This window comes from Colias philodice, chromosome 30, assembly GCF_061535455.1.
Source record: "Colias philodice isolate Cphi_HAF_F1 chromosome 30, ilColPhil1 Martin Lab GWU primary, whole genome shotgun sequence".
Classification (NCBI taxonomy): Eukaryota; Metazoa; Arthropoda; class Insecta; order Lepidoptera; family Pieridae; genus Colias; species Colias philodice.
In genome coordinates, this window is record NC_143115.1 from 1804332 (window position 1) to 1826616 (window position 22285).

At 31.7% G+C, this 22285-nt stretch overlaps 2 protein-coding genes across 2 annotated transcripts; both read right to left on the reverse strand.

Moving 5' to 3' along the window:
• Positions 1-3909: 3909 nt before the first annotated feature.
• pasi2 (Protein) lies at positions 3910-13470 on the reverse strand. Its single transcript, XM_089713483.1, has 6 exons — positions 13146-13470; positions 10515-10647; positions 9351-9480; positions 8174-8268; positions 6755-6991; positions 3910-5933 (listed from the first exon to the last, which is right to left on the reverse strand). Exons 1-6 carry the CDS (start codon positions 13211-13213, stop codon positions 5838-5840), a joined length of 759 nt encoding a protein of 252 aa, XP_089569609.1. The 5' UTR covers positions 13214-13470; the 3' UTR covers positions 3910-5837.
• Positions 13471-13592: 122 nt separating this feature from the next.
• Positions 13593-15892, reverse strand: LOC149475396 (uncharacterized). The gene is made up of 5 exons (XM_089713525.1): positions 15775-15892; positions 15431-15616; positions 14978-15109; positions 14363-14659; positions 13593-13984 (listed from the first exon to the last, which is right to left on the reverse strand). The coding sequence occupies exons 1-5, from the start codon at positions 15890-15892 to the stop codon at positions 13593-13595; spliced, it is 1125 nt and encodes a 374-aa protein (XP_089569651.1).
• Positions 15893-22285: the final 6393 nt, after the last annotated feature.

Here is a 22285-nt window from a genome sequence, read left to right on the forward strand (position 1 = left end):
TATATTGTATGCATATAATGCGTCAGTGATATTATGTAAAGATATTATTTAACTAGTGTGTGATTTCTTATATATTTTTTCTATAAATAATTTGGGTCGTATTTTTCCTAATAAATAACCATTTACTCATTTTTTTCAAAATTGTTACAAATTTTTTGGAAACCTACCATAAATTGAAATTTTTAGTAAATTCTTAATTTTTTGTGTCTCGGTATTATAAAGTTTTGTAAGTACATATATAAAATTATATTTTTTATTTTTTTTACATTTCGTCGCTTACGCATTTTTTAATATGAAATGAGCTTATAAATGTTACAAATTAGTACGTTTAGTATAAAAAAACTAACAGGAATAATTCATTTAGAAATTAAAGATTTTAACGGATTTAAACGCGATTTATTCATTATATTATTTTCCCGACGTTTCGCACACTAATATTATGAATAAATCGCGTTTAAATTCGTTAAAATCTTTAATTTCTAAAGGTTTAATAATTATGTATTTATTTATTTGCCATACATATGTGTAGATTAATGGCTGTTTTTAGAACCAATTTGGTTCATTTCCAAATATATTTTTCATGCTTCATTGCTTTTATCTGATGTCAAAAACACTATTTTGTCCAAAAATGATGCGAATTTGAAAATAAAAGAAAATTTTAAATAATATTTCAGTCACATTGGTAGCTAAATATAGACATTTTTTGGTTGATGCGTCATTTTGTATAAAATGGTGATTATATATTTAAAAATTGGAAATTCGCTCTAAATTATGATTTGTGTTTCATTTATATAATTTGATTTTTGATACAATATTTATATTTTATTTTATTAATTATTAAAATATCCATTATTTTCACATCGATGAAAATTAAAAAGTATTAGAGCGAGTTTCTGTATCATATAATTTTATAACTACCTATAATCTATATTAGATAAAGTATTATATCAAGACCAGAATCGAGATCAAATTATTTCTCTTAAAAGTTAAAGACTACAGACACAGACACCAAGAAAAAAATATTATACGAAACTAGCTGCTCCGCGCGGTTTCACCCCCGTGGCTCCACTCCTGTTGGTCTTAGCTTGATGATATATAGCCTATAGCCTTCCTCGATAAATGAGCTATCTAACACCGAAATAATTTTTCAAATCGGACCAGTAGTTCCCGGGATTAGCGCGTTCAAACAAACAAACAAACTCTTCAGCTAATAATATTAGTATAGATGAAATAAAATTCACGCGCTTTCTCCTGCTTTTTATAATTTTTTAGACATCACAAAATTGGACTGGTAACATTCTTTTAATGTATGTAGTAAGATTTTCGATTCTGGTCTTTTTAATATAACGCAAGGTTTAGAATAATGTACAAAGATCTATGTTTCTATTATGTAAATGTATATTTCTGTAAGTTGTTGTAATAAAATGAATTAAACCTAATGTTTGTTTTATTTGTGTTCCCAATTTTGATGAAAATAATAATTATGAGGTGCAAAGAAAGAAAAAGCACTTATATTTAATTACACTATTTTTCTTTTGAATACGGATTATCTCGCTTTTAAAGTAAAATAAATGAATTTTATCAAGATTTCCTACTTAAATAAAATCTTTGGAAAAATGAATATTCTTGGAAATATCCTACAGCGCCATCTAGCGGCAAACAGATTTTTATTACAAAAAGGAAACAAGTAAAAAAAACTCATATACATGTACATTTCTACAATACAAATAACTTTAATGATTATTTTAAGAAAACCTTCTGCCTTCTAATAATTGTCAGAAGTAGGCTATATTTAAATGGAATCACACGAGAGGCACTAACTTGAAGAATCGTCAAAATCGATTCAACCAGACTTGATTTGCGGTAACAAACGAAAAGATACCTACAGTATAATTGTATTCCCCCCTCTTTTTTGCAGTCAATCGCAAACATTACACATACATTATAACAAAAATTATTAGCAAGCAATCCATCTGTCGAAGATAATTTGAGCAATTTTGCCATTTAACAGACGAAAATCGCGATGTGTTCGATATATGTATTTTAAAAACTACACATACATTATAACAAAAATTATTAGCAAGCAATCCATCTGTCGAAGATAATTTGAGCAATTTTGCCATTTAACAGACGAAAATCGCGATGTGTTCGATATATGTATTTTAAAAACTACACAAAAAATACTCTGCAAAGCGGGACTTGGTCGGTTGGAAAAAGTGCTCCCGCGTATTAGTGCTTTTCCACCAATAAAGTGCGAGGAATGTGTTCGTAAAGGACCAATCATATCGATTCATTTAGTTTGAAGCGTTTAGCGTTATCGGTTATTTACAAAAACATTCCTCGCACATTATTGGTAGGAAAGCATCGCAGTTTACCTAAACCGAGTTCCGCTTTGCAAACTATGTTTATTTTTTTATATTTATCGAACGAACTAAACCCAACACACACCTTTCTGATTTTGAATTTTCGGCATTCTAATAATAGTATAAATTCGAAGTTTGTGAGGATGGATGTGTTTGTTACGATTTGTTAAAAGAGCTACCGGACAGATTTGGATGAAATTTACAACAGTATTTTTGGTTAAAATTTTTTGAGAATATAAAAAATTCGATTCGAACCTATTGAATGCCATAAAAGTACAATATCAAATTCAGCAATAGGTGATATATGTCGCTGGAAAATTGTAGAATTTCACTGTTTACAAACGTTCGGCATTTTGTAATATGCCGAGAATTATAGTTGATTTTTTTTTTGTTTAGATGAAGGTGGGTTAGGTTAGGTTAGCTCCGTCGGCTCGAAACCATTTTTTTTTACATTTGGAAAATGTAAATCTTTGGCATATTTAGAATATGCCGAGCATTTATAAAGTGAATGACGCAGTTTGTACACGTCGTAATTCTACAATTTGCCTGCGTATTTATACATCAGAAAACTACTACTTTTATACTTTCATAGTCTTGGTATCAGAATATTTGTACTTAACCGATATTAATGCAAAAATTTATTGATGCTTTTTTAGCTCATATCTTGTCGTCTCGGTGCGAGTTGCTAGTTAAGCTAAGGGTAAGGAATAAAATAAAAAAACAAATTACAATGTACAGCATTTATTAAAATAATAATGGACGGTATTATGTAAGTCTTTTCATTTACACTTAATATAAAATAAAAATACAATTAATTTGATGTGAGTTACACTAAAATACAGTGCTAAAAACACTAATTATGCACTAAATCTAATATTAAGTTTTTGAAACAATATGTTCTCTTTAAAAAAATAATCCATACTAATATTATAAATGCGAAAGTAACTCTGTCTGTCTGTCTGTTACTCAATCACGCCTAAACTACTGAACCAATTTTCATGAAATTTGGTATGGAGATATTTTGATACCCGAGAAAGGACATAGGCTACTTTTTATCCCGGGAAAATGACGCAATCCCGGAAATCCCACGGGAACGGGAACTATGCGGGTTTTTCTTTGACTGCGCGGGCGAAGCCGTGGGCGGAAACCTAGTTAATTATAAACCTACTATATCGATTTTCAATATATAATTTCATTTTAAATATATAAGCCATCCATTGGCTGACTTTTTTGTATATAAAGTTCTCAAACAGGCATGTGAAATTTGAACAATTTTAATTTATATTTTATATGTGATAATAAAAACCAATAACTTTCAGTATACATAATACATTATAGGTGACATAAAAGCTAATTACATTGAAATCAGGTTTAAAACATGATTTATTATTAAGTAATTTATTAAGGCACAGAATTATAGACATTTTTCTATGTGTAATATATTTATTTCTGTTGTTTCTATGTCGAAAAGCAGGTAAAAACTTATTTTTGTGCTAAAATATGTAATAAAAGCTCTATACATTAAATAAAATGGTGGGAATCCAGATTTTTTTTTTATTTAAAAATCATTTATTAAATGATATTTTAAAAGTATACGATGTTTTTACAGACAAGTATATCAACTTTCTGTACCAGACAGTTTTATGTATTTATTCATGTTATTCTTATTTAGATATTTCTTAAAATAAAAATGTGTGCGTATACTAGTGTACACACGTAAGAAGTGAAACTTCTTTATGACCTTATTTTTCAAAAAATAATTTACTACATGCAACTTTACAGAAATACGTCGAATCACGCGTGGTAGGGATAAGGAAAAGATGGCGCGTAACGGACAAATGTCACGCGTAACGAAAAAATGTTACACTAAATTTTTTTTCCAACCCCGATAAAGAAGTTTCACTTCAATAAAATATTCCTTAGTAAAAATAAAGGAATATTATATGGACGGATAGTTTACAAATAAATATAAATGCAATAGTAAAATAGTAAGTATTAAATATAAAAATCGATTTCTGTGCGTGCGTTAGTATTGTCAAAGCTCGAAAATTGCTTGACTGATTTTAACGTAATTTTTGTTTTTTTTTCGCCGCTATTAAATGGTAAACTTGTTAGTTATTATAAAAGATACATTTTAAAATATAAAAACTACGAAAACATAAATCATAGAATTACAAAATACATCAAATCATCTAGTGCTTATATTTAACATTTAAAATACTAACAGTAAGATGTACTACAGTAATGGCCGTTCCCAATATTCAAACTACAGTTATAGATAGACAGCTATCTCCGATAGTTAAGCGCGTCACACACGGTGAAGATACTATAATATTTTATGTTAAGATTATCTAATATAAAATATTACAGTATCTTAAGGTATCCGGTATCAGCGTTCTGACCATCATTTTTCTTTTTGTCATTGCGTACTAAGACCCCTGTAGAACCGCCATCCTGTTACAAATGACCCGAAACACTGACACAAAATTTCGGGTCATTTGTAACAGGATGGCGGTTCTACATCTACCGGATACCTTAAGATACTGTAATATTTTATATTAGAGAATCTTAACATAAACTATCGTAAGATAAATACGATATTGGGAAAGGCCATTACTGGCAGACAGCTGTCAAAACGTTATTGGAACGCTCAAATAAACAAATTCAAAGAGAAAAATATACCTCAGTTAGTCCTCCAGACGATAGATAGCGATCAGAGATAGGTTATAAAGCTTAAATAAAGCTTAATAAAGCTTAAGCTTACTAAAGCTTATTGGGACAAAATAAAAGATAGATAGCATTTTCTATCTTTAGTAGGGTCAAACCGAAGATAGATACGATATTGGAAACAGCCATAAGTAGTATAGCATTAAAAGGACCGTATAAAAGCCATAATAATTTTCCAAACAAATTTGGTAGGTTTTTCTTTAATCTAAACTTAGCACAAGAAAAAAAATCGAATTTGTTAGAAGAAATGAGATACATTAAAATAAATATAATTTGTCTCTTTCTCGCTTACTTTATAATACCGGAGTGAAATACAGTAAAAAATACTTCTTTATTAACACTAGAAAAATTTCACATTTGCTTCAAGACTACCCTCATTTTGACAAGAAATATTAATATTTAGGAGTCAAATTTGAAATTAATAACGGACAGTGCTATTTTAACTTTAAAACATATTTAATTCTTAAAATCATCATTTCATTTCATACATTTCACACCGATTGTTAAGACTACCCTCATTTTAACAAAATATACATATATTTTTGAGTCAAAATATCAATCAATAATGGAAAGTGTTATATTTTATTAGCTTTAAAACAATTTTTTACTTTATTAAGTAAAAGTCTTAACACTTTATCAGAGTTTTATGTCCTAAGATACATTTTACACCGGAGTTTCAAGACTACCCTCATTATTTTCATGTAACATGGCCTCCGTTTCCTCGAGGGTTGTCTTGGTGTCAGAATATCATATTTGTGAAGCCGGCATTGTGGATACTGTAGAGTGGGGTGTGGTCGGTCGGGACCCGGCTAGAGATGCGTTTAGAGAGGCCATTGTACCCATCTGGAGAGGAAATAAGAAAAATATGAATAAAAAAGACGGGTTGCACTGGGGGAGTGCCGGCAGAAGTGAAAACTTGATTATTAACGTTGAGCATGTTTGATATTTTGGAATGGTATCCGTCTTACGCTTTTTCGATCAGGTCACGTGTCCTGACGCGAGTTTAAGATTTTATACCCAACGCCGCCAAAGAAGTTTTCACTTCAATAATAAAAATATTATAATTTTGGGAAGAAAACAGAGAAAAAATGATGACTATCGAAAAAATAGTAAAACAGATAGTTAATTAAGGGCCGATTTTTCAATCCTTAGTTAAAACTTATCCATCGAATAACAACGTATTAAACAACCATTTTGAAAATGTGTTACTTGCCCACTTTTTGACAGTTTTTAGGTGATGTCTGTACATTACTGTGCAATACTTTATTGGAAGGATAAGAACCAAGGATTGAAAAATCAGCCCTAAAAAAAATAATTTGTAGTTTTTAGAAGGTAAAAGCCATGTTCATACAAATATTTTGACACAAAAAAAAATAGGACTAACTATAGAAAAATCAATATTAATATTTAATATAATACAAGGCAATTTTATGGTTTTTCACAAATATTTTTGATTAAATAAAGAAATCATCTTGAAATTAACCATCGTCATGTATTTAAAGTATTTTTAAGACTACACAAGTTTTGTAACTTGTTCATAATAACTACCCTCGTTAATTACAACGTATTTAGTTATTATGTACTACTTAAATACTTTAACCCTATAATGCATTAAACAAAAAAAATACAAAAATCTCATAAAATTATGATTTTTTTCCACCTACCCGCAAATGCGCCAAGTCCTCTAGTTTCGTCAAATCAGACAACTCCAGATACAAGCTGTACACCAGTACCCACCCGTAGCTACCGCACACACAAAACACTATCCAACACAGGCACATCAATATATTGTATGCAAATATCATATCATTCACTATGGACGCAAAGAGAAACGCAACCAGACGGAAAAGAATAAAGACTCCAAATGTGTACAGCCAGGGGACTATTTTCTTCTCGTATTCCTGTAAAAAATAAATAAATAAATAATAATAATAAATAAATATTATAGGACATTATTACACAAATCGACCTAGTCCCACAGTAAGCTCAATTAAGGCTTGTGTTGTGGGTACTGGCGACGATAAATATAATATTTAATAAATACATATATAGATAACACCCAGACCCAAGAACAAATAATTGAGTTCATCACACAACTATTTGCCCTGACCGGGGATCGAACCCGGGACCGTCGGCTCAGTAGGCAGTTACTTTACCACTGCGCCAACCGTGTCGTCAATTTAAGTTACAAGTCAAAAAAGCACGGTGTCAGAAGTGAAACTTCTTCGTTCAAAGAGACCAAAATCGTCGCACTCCATGACGTGACGGTATTGCCGTGACGCGACCTTAAAATTTTACTCTCAACGCGCATAAGAAGTTTCACTTCAAAAAATTTATTGATAATGTTGTTTTGTGAAGACTCTTGATAAAAAGTTATTATCGGAGTTAAGAGACTATTATTTATGTAATTACTAGCTTTCCGCCCGCGGCTTCGCCCGCTTTGTCTAAAACATTATAAATTATATACTAAAACCTTCCTCTTGAATCACTATCTATTAAAAAAACCGCATCAAAATCCGTTGCGTAGTTTTAAAGATTTAAGCATACATAGGGACATAGGAACAGAGAAAGCGACTTTAGTTTATACTATGTAGTGATTTATAGAACAAATAAATGAAATTTTATTGTTGATTGCATGTTTTATTTTTTCCTCATTTTCACCTTGACTTGTTGTAACAGAAATTATTAATTATTATTGATATGTTTAAAAAATACTTTTTCCAATATACTTCGAATTAAAAACTGATAATTGAAAGCCCCAGAGAGCTTTAAATTTTTTAAGGAAAAATTGACGAGATTTGCCATAAATATACAACCCAATCTGCCCATAATGGCAACTAACTAACTTCCATACAATACACATATAAAATCTATACTAATATTATAAAGCTGTAGAGTTTGTTTGAACGCGCTAATCCCGGGAACTACTGGTCCGATTTGAAAAATTCTTTCGGTGTTAGATAGCTCATTTATCGAGGAAGGCTATAGGCTATATATCATCACGCTACGACCAACGGGAGAGGAGTCACGGGGGTGAAACCGCGCGGAGCAGCTAGTTTATAATAAAAACGTATACTACATACCTTACGTAAAGCAACAATAAGCAGAATGCTAGTAACGAGCACAGCCACAGAGCCAATCCAGGAAAACAGCGCAAACACTATTAGGACGTTACGCACTGTAAAATAGAAAACAAAGTATAATTTATATTAAGGGCCCTTAGTAGGTGAAAACGGCAAAATGTTATCTATGAGCTATAATTGAAAATATTGAAGATTTTCGCACTGAAATTTCTAATATGTATTACAGAATGTATGTGTGATGGGATGACTGTTTCCAAAACACGATTGGAAAAATTTTGCTCGATTAAAAAAATCTTTAAGTCACCTCTAAAATCCATACTCCATACTAATATTATAAATGCGAAAGTAACTCTGTCTGTCTGTTACTCAATCACGCCTAAACTACTGAGCCAATTTGCATGAAAATTGGGATAGAGATATTTTGATACCCGAGAAAGGACATAGGATAGGTTTTATCCCGGAAATCCTATGGGAACGGGTTTTTCTTTGAAAACGCGGGCGAAGCCGCGGGCGGAAAGCTAGTATCATATAAATGCTCATTACAACCGTATTTTACGATAATTATTCGTATAAAATCACAAATACATAGGTATTTCCTTCCTTCTCGATTTCGTGACTGTTTTAGATTTAGAAAATACTAAATATTTTCATTCACTTTTTGATAAAAATGTGAATGACGCTTACGATTTTTAGTTTCGAGCACGTTGATTCCATACTAAACGCGGACCCCCTCACCCCTTACCTAAGGCGCGAATAGCTGAATTTTCGCTAACCGCCTAACCCCTCTTAATATATAAGTTTATATTAATTTGTGACTTGGTGATATTTGGATATTCTATTGATTCATTTTTTTTAATTATTTTACCAATAAAAAATAAAAATCCATGGTATTCATGGACAAGCTATTCTAGTTATGTTTAAAATATTTTATTGTTATATATGTACATATATAGAAACCAAAAGACATTTACTAAAAAATAAAATGAAATTTAGCCACTATTTTATGAATTACTAGCTGGCCCGCGGCTTCGCCCGCTTCATCCAATACCTAATAAATTATATACTAAAAGTTAAAACCTTCCTCGAGAATCACTATCTATTAAAAAAAAGCATATAAATCTGTTGTGTAGTTTTAAAGATTGAAAAGAAGTAGTGTTGAAAATAAAAAATTACTCACCAGGCGCACTACCAACATATACAAATTGGTAGCTCATAACATAATATCCATAGTGCACAGATCCGGGCGCCGCCATGCCGAGGCAGTATAGATCGAAGATGCTTTGTGCAAACGTAAATATGGCCATGAACTGAAATATATTTATTATTAAAAGTTAATTTAACCATTTCTTTAAATTGGTAACAAGTATCAAAAGGTTTTTTTTAATTTCAATTTTAAATAATAAAAACATTACACTAAAATCCTTTGCTAATTGATTAATAACAACATACCAAAGTTACATTAAACAATAACAAAACCCACATAGTTCCTGTTCCTGTGGGTTTTTTGGAAAAAAAACTATCCTCTGTTAATCCAAGTTACATCTATCATGTGTGTGCCAAATTTCATGAAAATTGGTTCGGCAGTAACAAACAAATATACAAACATTTGCATTTATAGTATTTAGTCCGGGATACATCGCCCATTTTTGCAAGTGATTACTATCAAGCTAATTTTTCGTGAGTAGCTTTATTTTGATGAGATGCCCAATAATTTCATGAACGAAACTCTCGATTCCACAATCGAGAGTTTCGTTCATCAGACATATTGTCCTACAAATTGCGTAATAAATATTTGAGAACCATCAAATCAAAATATTTTATCCTTGTTTCCTCTGGTAGCTACCACAATTGAGAGTTTCATACATGAAATTATTGGGCATCTCATCAAAATAAAGCTACTCACGAAAAATTAGCTTGATAGTAATCACTTGCAAAAATGGGCGATGTATCCCGGACTAATTTTCTTGTTTGAGTTTAGACAAGTATTATACATGTCTCCCCATGACCAAAGTCTTTCTGCAAAGTGTGCAAAACGTCGTGATAATCTTAATATATATAAATCTCGTGTCACAATGTTCGTCCTCAATGGACTCCTAAACCACTTAACCGATTATAATAAAATTCGCACACCATGTGCAGTTCGATCCAACTTGAGAGATAGGATAAGTTTTATTCCGGAAAACCCACGGGAAAGGGAACTATGCGGGATTTTCTCTGAAAACGCGGGCTAAGCCGCGGGTGGAAAGCTAGTGATATAATGAATATATCGCTTTTAAAACGTTAAAATCTTTAATTTCTATTCACAATTTAAAATATTAACTAGGATTAATAGTATACTTACAACAGAAAAAAAGCCAGTAAGTAGCGAGCCTCGTTGTAGATCCAAAACAAACGCATCATGGAGGATTGGCTTCTGGTACCATGGCACTCGGAGGGATTTCACTGATTTCGATGAGCGAAGGTTCGTGGAGGACCTGAAAAGTTACATTTTAATAGCAAAACATTTTACTATTATTTTTTGTTTGTTAAAAAATTGTTAAGTTGAAAACATTAATGCCCCAGCCCCCGGAATCACAGACAATAGAAAATCTATTGTGTTGTGGCCCGGTCGGGCCGCTCAGTGGTCAAGGGGTTAAAAATTGTAACATGGTCAACACATCTGCTAAGATTTGTGAACAGGAAAATACAGAACAGTTAAAACAATTTATCCCAACAAGAATACTTATTTATGTCAAGATATGTCAATAAACTTTCTAGCAAATCCATAGGTACAAATATAAATGTGAAAGTAACTCTGTCTGTCTGTTACTCAATCACGCCTAAACTACTGAACCAATTCGCATGAAATTTGGTATGGAGATATTTTGATACCCGAGAAAGGACATAGGCTACCCTTATTGCGAAATATGTACCACGGGCGAAGCCGGGGCGGACCTCTAGTATGCAATAAAATGAAAGAATTTGCTTGATTAGTCCTATTTTGTTTATATTTTTGGATATGCAAATAAAATATAATGGTAAAAGAACATTTTTCTCCTATCTCTATTTAACAGTAACTGAGCTGATGTTATATTCAGGCTCTGTTTATCTTGTATATTTAGTTTCTGATTCTTTACAGTTTTTCTTTCTATTATTGACTTGTTACATTATGAGGAATAGTTTTCGATACACACCCATAATAATTAAAGCTTTTTTAGTATACATAGAAATCTAAATAACAAGACACATAGAAGTGCTATTATGTCATAATTAGTATGAAAACCACTGTCGCCAAAATCCACACATTTAAAACGATATCTAGACAGTTCACACAAGTAAACTATGCCTTTTATTGGACAGCTTCATTTTAATGAAAACTAACATAAATAATAAATTTCGCATTTTAATATGTACCCTAAATCACGACTTTACGGTTTATTTTAGTATAACATCCCTAGGTACGTAAGATGTTTTGTTTCCTTTTGCTTATAAACTTCAAATACGAAAAAGTTCGGCTACTCGACAACAGAGGGCGTTAATTTTTGATAGATACATATAACTTTTAACCTCAACGCATAGAAATAAGGTTGAAATTTCATTAACGTTCATTCAGCGCTTTAGTGATGTAAGACTTCATCAGCCTTGTTATCGATAGTTAAGTGATAGTTAACAAGTAAGAAATATATAGTTGTTGATTTTAATACAGTGGTAGGCTCATCTCGTGGGCCCACGGCAGACTGTAGGTACATATAGGTATAAGAAATAAAAACATGTTATGTACTTAAATATTTATTTATCTATATATACAAACTAGTATATACAAATAATAAAACAGTGTCTGTACATTATATATTAAAAAAAATGGAGGGGGTTTAGAAACTGAGAGTTTAAATTTGAAAATCTCGAACACCTGATGCAGAACCGCGCCAGACCACCAAAAATTATAAGAGTTATAACAATTACTTAATGTACGTCTTTTTGTTGTGACATTGAAATCATCTTCTTTGAAATGTTTTGAACATATCCTACTATAGCCTGTAGGGAACCAATTTCTTTTCCCAGTCGCGGATATCCATTCGTCCTTAATGTCAGGACGGCGTTGTGGAAATCTACAAAGAATATATTTAACATAAAATAGTTTTGTCAACCTAAGCGAAGAATGTCCTTTATTGTATATTTAATTAATGTGATTCTGTATCGACAGTAAAATTGTCCGAAAATGATTGTATCGATGTACTTAGTTTAAAAAGTTATATATCAGTTATAAAAATAAAATAGAATTCAAATTAAAATACAATCCAATTATTCCATCAGTCGTCATATTACGCAAAAAAACATCGTATTACGATATCGAAAAATTTTAACACATCACATCACTAGCTTGCGACTATTTACTCTTTATCGTTAACAATGCAGTACATTGCTTCTTGTAATTGTCATTTGATAACATCTGGCCGTTATAACAACCGACCTGTCAGATGTTGACAATAGTAAAAGGCAATGTATAGCTAAACGTGATGAGAGGAACGGTTGACTGTGTCATTCGTATTGCTTGTAAATATTGTTTAATTTTAAGGAAAAACGGCAATATTTATAAACAAAAATACTTGCCGGTGAAATGTTATTCCTTTATTAGTATAATTACAATTTATGGAAGAATTTCCGCACTGGGAAATGCTGCAACACACCATGTTTACTCACGCACGTGTCAGAAACAACTGAACAAGCGACCACCAAGCGACGAACAGACTTGTGGAATGGTAACCACCTGAGCGGCGACAATGTCACGCGCGCTTACGACTTCTAGTGTCTTGTTATTTAGATTTCTATGTTAGTATACTTTCGATGTTTAGATCACCCAATATATTTTAAAGAAATAGATAACACCTACGATATTTGTCTACAATTCATGATACAAGACCTACATAACTGGCCTTTAGCTAAATTCTCATAAATTTGATGAACAATATTGAAAACTGTAAATAAAACTTACTTTCCAGTATAATGCGAGTATACTGATGGTGTCGATCGGTATGTCGATGGTGCTTTCTTTCCGTACATTGTAATCGCTTGTAGTTGTTTCAAAACACTGAGTTCACACCCTTTTACTCGTATAACATAAACGACAAAGACTCGCTTATTTAGGTCATGTAACTTGTAAAATTAAAACCATATTTTACAATCACTGCCGTATTTTTAATTTATAAACTAAAGATATTCGATTCGATTCAAATACAGCTTGCAGGGCGAGGGCCACGCCTGGTTATTTCAAAAATTACAAACATGAAACAAGTTGTTTGAACTTTTGAACGGTCATGTCAATTCGAAATTTGAACGTCAAATCTGTCAGTTTTTTTTAATAATGAAGTGCAGTGAATCGGTATCAATTACCGATTAAAATAAAAACAGAGTATCAAGAAACATCACATTTTATTTAAGCTTATTCTTCGCAAACAATTTGCTTCTTTTGCAAATATTCAGTGCTTACATAAATAGGACCACACTGCCACAAACATTTAGGACATTCCAGATCATTACGTTTCACTTTCGTTTCCTGGATATCCCGCCAATACTTAAACGAATCTTTAGATACCATTGAAACATTATCTAATTCATAGTTTTTCCATTTTTTCTCAATTTTATCTTCAATTTCTTGCCGTTCGTGTAAATATTTCGTGAGCTTTTCGATTTTTTCAGCTGCGGTAACAGAACAATTATCAGGATTTGCGGATTCGTCGATAGATTCAGGAATATCAGAAACTTCTGTGCGGTTTTCAAAAGATAGATCCCAAGTCGAGTCTCCAGCGATGGATCTTTGCGCTGGCGTAGCAGCTGTGAACATTTTCGTAGAGTCAGCGTTTAGGCACCTAGGAAAAGAAATATTTATTTGTACATTTGATGTTACACTTAATGCTACTTCAGCAGAAATTTTTACATTATTAAAGTGAAACTTTTATTACATCGTCTCAAACTTTTTGGTCTGTGTAGCGCATGTCGCGTGACGGTCGGCTGCCGAGTAGGTATAAAGCAGTGTTCGGAACCGTTCGAACAGTTTCACTTTTACCGTGGTTTCATAAAACCACACAACATTTTTTTTTTCAAATTATATACTATTCAAGTATTGGAACATTAGGTACATTTAAATCTTAGAAAGAAAAAGGAGTGAGAGCTTAAAGAGCATTTATTTATTAATTTGTAAGAAAACCTTACAGTTTTTTGGTTCACTAGGCTGGAACCATTCTTGGGGGCCCGTACCGCACCTGCAGAAGGGTGCTTGTTGATCTTGCATCATAAAGACAAGCGGCGATTGCTCCCGATTCGAACACATGAATTCCCTCATATTTTCGGCAAACTGCGGATTATTTTGCCATTGTTCGAAGCAATTTTTAAAGAACTCCGAGGGGTTATCGCGACTCCTGTTCATCACGTGGCGGTGGAAGCAATCTTCGCAAAACACTTGGCCGTAATAGATTTTCAAGTTTGATTTCGGTATCGTGTGACAAAAGCCTAGAATAAAAAAAAACGTTATTAAGTACTAACGTTATAATATATAGTCGAGCACACGTATCAGAAGTGAAACTTCTTGGGCAAGATTCAAAGATACCAAAATCGTCGCCGTACTCCATGACGTGACCTTGAAATTTTACTCTCAACGAGCGCAGAAGTTTCACTTCAAAAAAAAATTTACGACTTGAAACTTGAATCATATTATGTCACTTTGTTTTTATCTTTGGATTTCCGATTTATCATGAAAAAGCAGCTGTTCGGTTGTTGGGTTATAATTGTAGTCTGGATTACGTGAAATATGTTTATAATCAAACTTACAGCATCTAGCACAATGCGAGTGGAAGCTTTGATCACCAATATTGATACGATCTTCAGCAACCGGCTGCAGGCATCTCGCACAGATACATCTCTTGCCGGGATCTTCCATGGGACTCTCTGAACTTTTCGAGTCTGTTATTTAAAATAAGACATCTACTTACTATTTATATTAAATGTGGGTAGTTGTATTTAAAACATTTTTACCGGAAAGATGCAAGTTTTTTTCTAATGGTATATGATAAATTTTGAAATGAATAACGTTTCAACAAATAAATATTTTTAATAAATAAATCTTATTAGTTATTTGTCATTGTTTTAGGTTTCCATTAGAAAATCGTTTGCATAGTACCAATACTGTCTAGGTACGGTCTACACTGAATTATTATAAATAACGCAAAATTATAATATTCATAATTGTAAAGTTTGCTATGAACTGAACATTGAATATCTTACCACAGCTCTCCTTATTTTCTTGGTCTTGAGGTTTCGCTCCAGGCGCCCATTGCATCCACCAACTGTTCGAATGGATCCTTGGATTCTCTCCCTTAAACCTCGTCAATACGTGCGTTTTGAAACATTCGTTACAAAACACGTGACCATAGAACATTTTCAGAGTAGTTGGTATCGTTCGGCATATACCTAAAATTTTATATTGTGTATTCTAATATTATGTAATACTATATCACTAGCTCTATGTAGTTAACAACTACTCAAAAAATTAAATTTAGCTTTTAGAATATAATTCTAGGAACTAGAAAATATAATAACGAAGTAAAAAATACTTTATAAGAACTTACAGCACATACTACATATCCTATGGAAATTCTGATTTTCTATATCGACTCTATCATCTGCATCAATGGGCAAGAAACACCGCGCACAGAAACATTTCTTTGTTTCCTGATTATTATCCATTGTGGATTTAATTTTTTAAACCTAAAGAAGATGAAATAAATTTATAGAAAATTTGAATCAGCAAGACATTGCTATTGAACTGTGAGTGAATAACAAATGAAGCATTCTTCTAGAACGTTTGAAAAAAGAAGAAGTTAATTTTCTTTTTTGTAGTCGTCAAAGGAGGTTTTTTCTTTTTAAAATGTTACGTTATTTAAATATCATTACATCAGTAATAGTATCAGTGTTAGTTATCTCTAAAATATTATAAATTAAAAAATGAATAAATTTCACTGTGTCCAAAAAACAGTATTATAGGTCTACCAGAATCTGATGGCATATTTATATTTAAGAAATAAAAGATTTTTATGTGGCAACTTATTTGACAACTATCAAATTCGATGTCAAATTATTTGTCTTTTTTGCAGTTGATGAATAATTTTTAGGATTTTGTCTAAAAAATCTTCGAAAATGTCGAAAGAGCCGTTGCGATCACAAGCAAGAGGTGTTGTTTATAATGTGTATAGAAAAACATTCGATGAAGAAGGGTCAAACACATCACAATTTTCAATTTTGAAGATTTTATTGGTAAATTGGACTTACCCGTTTTGATACTATAAATTAAAAAATATTATATGTAGGTAACTATAATATTGTTTTTTGATTAGAATATAATTTTATGAAAACTTATTACAGGAGTTTCTAATACGGCTATTCGTCAAGTCCAAGCTGTCCAAGTCAATTTTATAATGTGTGTCTGTTAATACTTACGAAAATAAACATAATTTTATTTTTATTTTATTTTATAAAAAATTATGAGCAGTTTTGATCTACATTATCATTATATCGATATTTTCACATGGCATACTGGTAATGAATATACAAATATAGGTATGTGTAAATAATAATATGTATTACCTGTATAAAAGTAATTTGTATAATTGTATATAATTATACATGTAAGTATGTACCTACATAATATTAAGTGGATATCTCATTATTAAGTACAGTATTGTCCACTTATGTAATGTGAGTAATGATATTGAGGACAAAATAAAAAAATAAGCAGTATCAAGATCGTTCAGTCCATTTTCCCTAGGGTTGCACACTCAAAATTTTGATTTCCCTAATTGCCATCAGATTCTGGTTTACCTATAACATCAAATAACTGTACATGTGGTAACATCCACGGTAACATCACTTCAACAAGAACCGTCACTAAGTTTGACAATTGAAGTATGACATCACTAGTGAGTAATGTGAAGTACGTATGTGTATGTGTGTTTTGTAAAACCGTTGTTTGTGTTATCTATCATGTTTTTATCAAAAAGTTGTGATTGTGAGCTAGTTCAAAATTAAAACTGCCTATTTTTAGTGGTAAAGTATATGTTTTATCTTATCTCTATCTTTGGGCATGATAAAGTCGGTATAAATTGAAAATATCATAGGTTAGAATCGAGTGTCCCACAGTTCGTTATGAAATCATGTTTTTACGTTTTTATGATAGAAAAATAAACATTTATAACGGTATGAGCTTCGAGAATGATAACTCAGTTGCTTATTTATCACACAATAAACGTTTTTATTATTTATAATGCAACCGATACCTTGATGAAGACTTTAATGACTACTGTATTTCTTTTTAGTTTATAACGACCTCGATAAACTAAATAGTTTGGCGGGACATTCCTTCGATTGCATTATTTACAAATAACTGGCTAAAGTGTTGAAAGTGATGTATAATCACATTAAATACACAAAAAAATAATTACTTTAATTTAAAAATGTTAAAACTAAGTTAAAAATAGTTAAGTAAGTTTTCCTGTTTTACATACATATTTGGTGTAATGTATTTTGGACATCAAAGTATCATGTGAAACATTTGTTGGCCATATAAAATTAAAATAATGTAGTATGTAATATTAATTAGTATAATTTAAATCTTTAACAAAACTTCTAAGTGGTTTTTAATTATTATTTCCATTTGAACAAATTTAATTTCTAAACAGACAGATTTAATTAGAACTTTGTACATTTATCAAGGATTGGTGATAATATTTCTTAACATTATATTCGAAATTAATAAAAAATACTTACACTTACATAATTTATCCTAAACTAGATTTCCGCCCGCGGATTCGCCCGTCTTTTCAAAGAAAAACCCGTATAGTTTCCGTTCCCGTGGGATTTCCGGAATAAAACCTATCATATGTGTTAATCCAAGTTACCCTATATATGTGTGATAAATTTCATTGTAATCAGTTCAGTAGTATTTGCGTGAAAGAGTAACAAACACACACAACAACAACAACAAACTTTCGCATTTATAATATTAGTAGGATAGGATATTTTAAATTGTGTAGGAATTATGTAGGCCAAATTATACATTTATTTTAAGTTGCAAATGTATTCTTTCTGTAAATTTTGTTTTTGTGTGCATTGTACAATAAAGTGTTTCCTATTCTATGATTATAAATGTTATGTTTGTTACAGAATGGTGCACCTGAATGACAAAAGAAAGATGTCCCGCCAGGACAAAGCGAAGTCGGGCTTTGTAAGTACTAACATTTTTCTGAAAACAGTCTATTTCTTGATGAAAATCTGTTGGAAATCAGCTTAGCAGTTTTTGATGTTGAAACATAAATTTTTGACTATTTGCTAGTTAAAACTATAGACAAGTTTTGTAAGTTATTACATAAAATAATGTAAGAAAAATGCAATTTGAATCTTCTCAAAGACTAACTCTTCTCAAAGAAATTCAACTAATGTAGAAGAATGTATGTTTGTTACTCTTTCACGCTAAAGCAGCTGATCGGACCTGTATGAAAATTGTTTATGTTATAATCGGGATTAGTACATGAGCTATTTTTTCTAGACGCATTTTAAATGTGACATGATTTCAAGTTTAAACAAACATTAATTAATAACAACTGAATATGTTCATGAATTTCATTTTAAGCAAATACCCAATACTATTACTAGCTTTACGGCTGCGGCTTCGCCCGCTTTTTCTAAAATCTAATAAATTATATACCTACTCAAGTCTTCCTCTTGAATTACTCTATCTATTAAAAAAAGGGATCAAAATCCGTTGCGTAGTTTTAAAGATTTAAGCATACAAAGGGACATACGAAACCCGACTTTGTTTAATACTATGTAGTGATGTTATAGTTGTATGAATAGATATAGTTATGGTCAGGTTGTTTTTCGAAACAACATTTACTCAGACTTACAATCAAGTATTAAGCGTGACAATTGTTAGATAACGAGTACGGTCAGAAAAAAAGCACGTTTATTTTTATCATTTTTTTTTCTTTGTATTCTAGTTATTTTTTTTATCTATAAACCACCATATCTATGTTGGTATACTTCCTTCCTGTAAAATGATTACTATGCTAGTTATTTCGTTTTAGAAAATTACTGAAATATTTCGCACGTGACAAATATTAGAACATTTCTAAATGAAATCACATTCATTTTCCCTATAAGAACCCTGTAGTATTTGTATTACAATATTTCGCATGACAAAATCAGAATTGGTTAATTTAATAAATAATTTCAAACAAATCGGTGTAATATGCAAACATTTTGGGCTTTGAATAAGTCATTCTTACATATCAAGTCAACAACAACACTTTAAACTTTGTGACTCAATTCACTGTTACTTATGTAACTTACTTTTACTAATATACATAGTACGTTTACGTACGTACGTTTCTTCTTAGTAATATAACTTAAAAGTTGCTTGTTACAACCTTTTATAAGAAACCTTTTTCTGCTGACCGTACAATACAAAAGCGTGACGCCAATCCGAACGTTATCTTTACGAGTTTTCAGTTTTCAGTTAATCACTTGTACAGGTGTGTCGTGCGCGTGTTTTCAAGTATTTTTTTTTTAATATAAAACTGCTATTCACGACACGATTATTTGTGTTAATGTTAGTACGTGTTTGACAATGAATGTATGAATTTCGTGGATTGTGCGTGTTCTAGTCTACTGTTATCGATTTTGTCCAGTCTTCTGTATATTTGGCTATAATAGAAGTGTCATATATAGATAAAGCTGTGTGCACATTATTGAAGTTGTTCTTTTTTGGAGGTGTAATTCTTGCCATACTTTATTCTGTTTCTTAGCGGGGACAAAGGTCGATCACAGGGTAACGTCAGCTGTTCCTATGAAGTACCTAGTGGTCAGTTAACAGTGTCTGTTTGACTTTGTCAAAAAGAGCTTAACAAAATCTGGTCATTGGCTTTTCGGAAGATTAGCAGGTCATCTTTTGAAGTCGGTGACAGTCTTTAAGGGTCGTTACCCGTCAATATGTATGCTTAAATTGTACTGTTTTCATAAATGTTAAGAGCTTGTGTATTACTTCTCTATTGTCCAACATAGGTACATGATAAATATGTTCAAGAGGCTCCGTCAAAGTTATTGTTGTAAAAACAATTCAATTGCTCTAAACTTGAGAATTCTATTCTATACAGCGCTGGTTTTCAGTCCTTTTCGTTTAAGATTTCTTATCAAATTGAAACTTTGTGTCGATAAAACTGCCTGACAGTCTTTCTTTCTACATAGGCAAACATTTGAAAATGTCTCTATGTGTATTTATTTTTAGAGTCTTCAAATTCCTATGATTTCTTGCCTATTAGGCTATTAATAACGGGCTGTATTTAATCAACAAAGATGATTTATTTTCCTAACATTGCGTAATTATAATAGAGTATTTGTAAACAATAAATTAGGCATACGCATTGTACATAGTAATTTGTATAATATGTATGACAACATACTAAAGGTGTGTAACACTAGCTTGAGCACAAGACATTGCTCGAGGTTTTTTGTAAACGAGAATAAAAATTTAATAAAACAATTTTAGATTTTTTTTTCTATCTCTACCAGAAATAGTGTGTTAATGCCATTTCAATTTATTTTTGCGCCAATTTAAAAACAACAATTATTTTTCTAAGACAGTGCGCGCACGAGCAACTTTGTCTCCGCAACTATTTTGTCTCCGCAACTATTTTGTCTCTCCCACCTATGGGCTACTATGAAAGTGCGCGCACGTAGCGACGCAACTCCCCATACAAATTGATGGGAGAGACAAAATAGTTGCGGAGACAAAGTTGCTCGTGCGCGCTAGCTCTAATACATAATTGTTTTTAGGGCAGTGCGTCATTATAAGAAATTCCATTATTTTCTTTACGTTAAAAAAAATTGTCCTACGCGTATTTTTCCGCTAAAAATGTAACGCATTTTCTAATTCCTAATTTCATTTTTCAAGTCCCAAAAAATATATAAAAAAATATAAAAAAATCTGTCGCTATGTTAAAATTCATCAAAATCGGTCATCCGTTTTGGAGTGAAACCGGAACATTCTCAAGTGATTTTAAAATAACCTACAATGATTTAATGGCAACTATATTACTATAATAATTAGTCATACATTGTCCACACATGATGTAACATCACAAAATATAATTTGCATCATTATTATAAATAACTCATCATTCTATGACGAAAATTTGATTTTTAGAGAACTACTAGCTTTCCGCCCGCGGCTTCGCCCACGTTTTCAGAGAAAACCCCGCATAGTTCCCTTTCCCGTGGGATTTCCGGGATAAAACCTATCCTATCTCTCAAGTTGGATCGAACTGCACATGGTGTGCGAATTTTATTATAATCAGTTAAGTGGTTTAGGAGTCCATTGAGGACAAACATTGTGACACGAGATTTATATATATTAAGATAAAAAGTTAAAGGACATCAGATTGTTTAACCCGGCGTCATTGAGGTTGGGTCAAAATGACCCGGCTTGTTTATAATTTACGAAATATTTGTAATTACGTGCACGATTGTGCTGTTCTTTGTAGTAGCTGGAGCTAATAATGTACATTAAACGTTTTGGAAGTGAAATCCTTTCGACGTCGAGTGTACTGGGAGCTACACGCATGTATTTTCGAAAAAGGTAAATATGACCCATCCTCACAATTGATGTAACAATTTCGCGCCATGGCTAAGTTATCGATTTTTACTGTTGTGTATGATTTCTTGGTGTCTGCAAACATTTTTTTGCTTGTTTCTGTGAATTTAATGTTTTTGTTTGTCCAACAGGTACTTATTATAAAATAGGTACTATAAATGGATAGAATAGAAAATATCACGTATCATTGCGGGTTTAGACTCTTGTCTGACTCAGACTTACCTTATTATGATGATGAAGTAGAAGAAGAGGATCATGTTAGAGCGCGGAGTGTGTTTCAAGCGGAGAAAAGCGAAAACCCGAATTCAATACCTTTTACAATAAAACTAAATATATATGATGTGAGTCGTAACTCCAAAAGGTGGCCCCTGACAATTTTTATACCATGTTGGACACACAGGAATTAATGCGCTTATAATACGTCGCATAAATAAAAA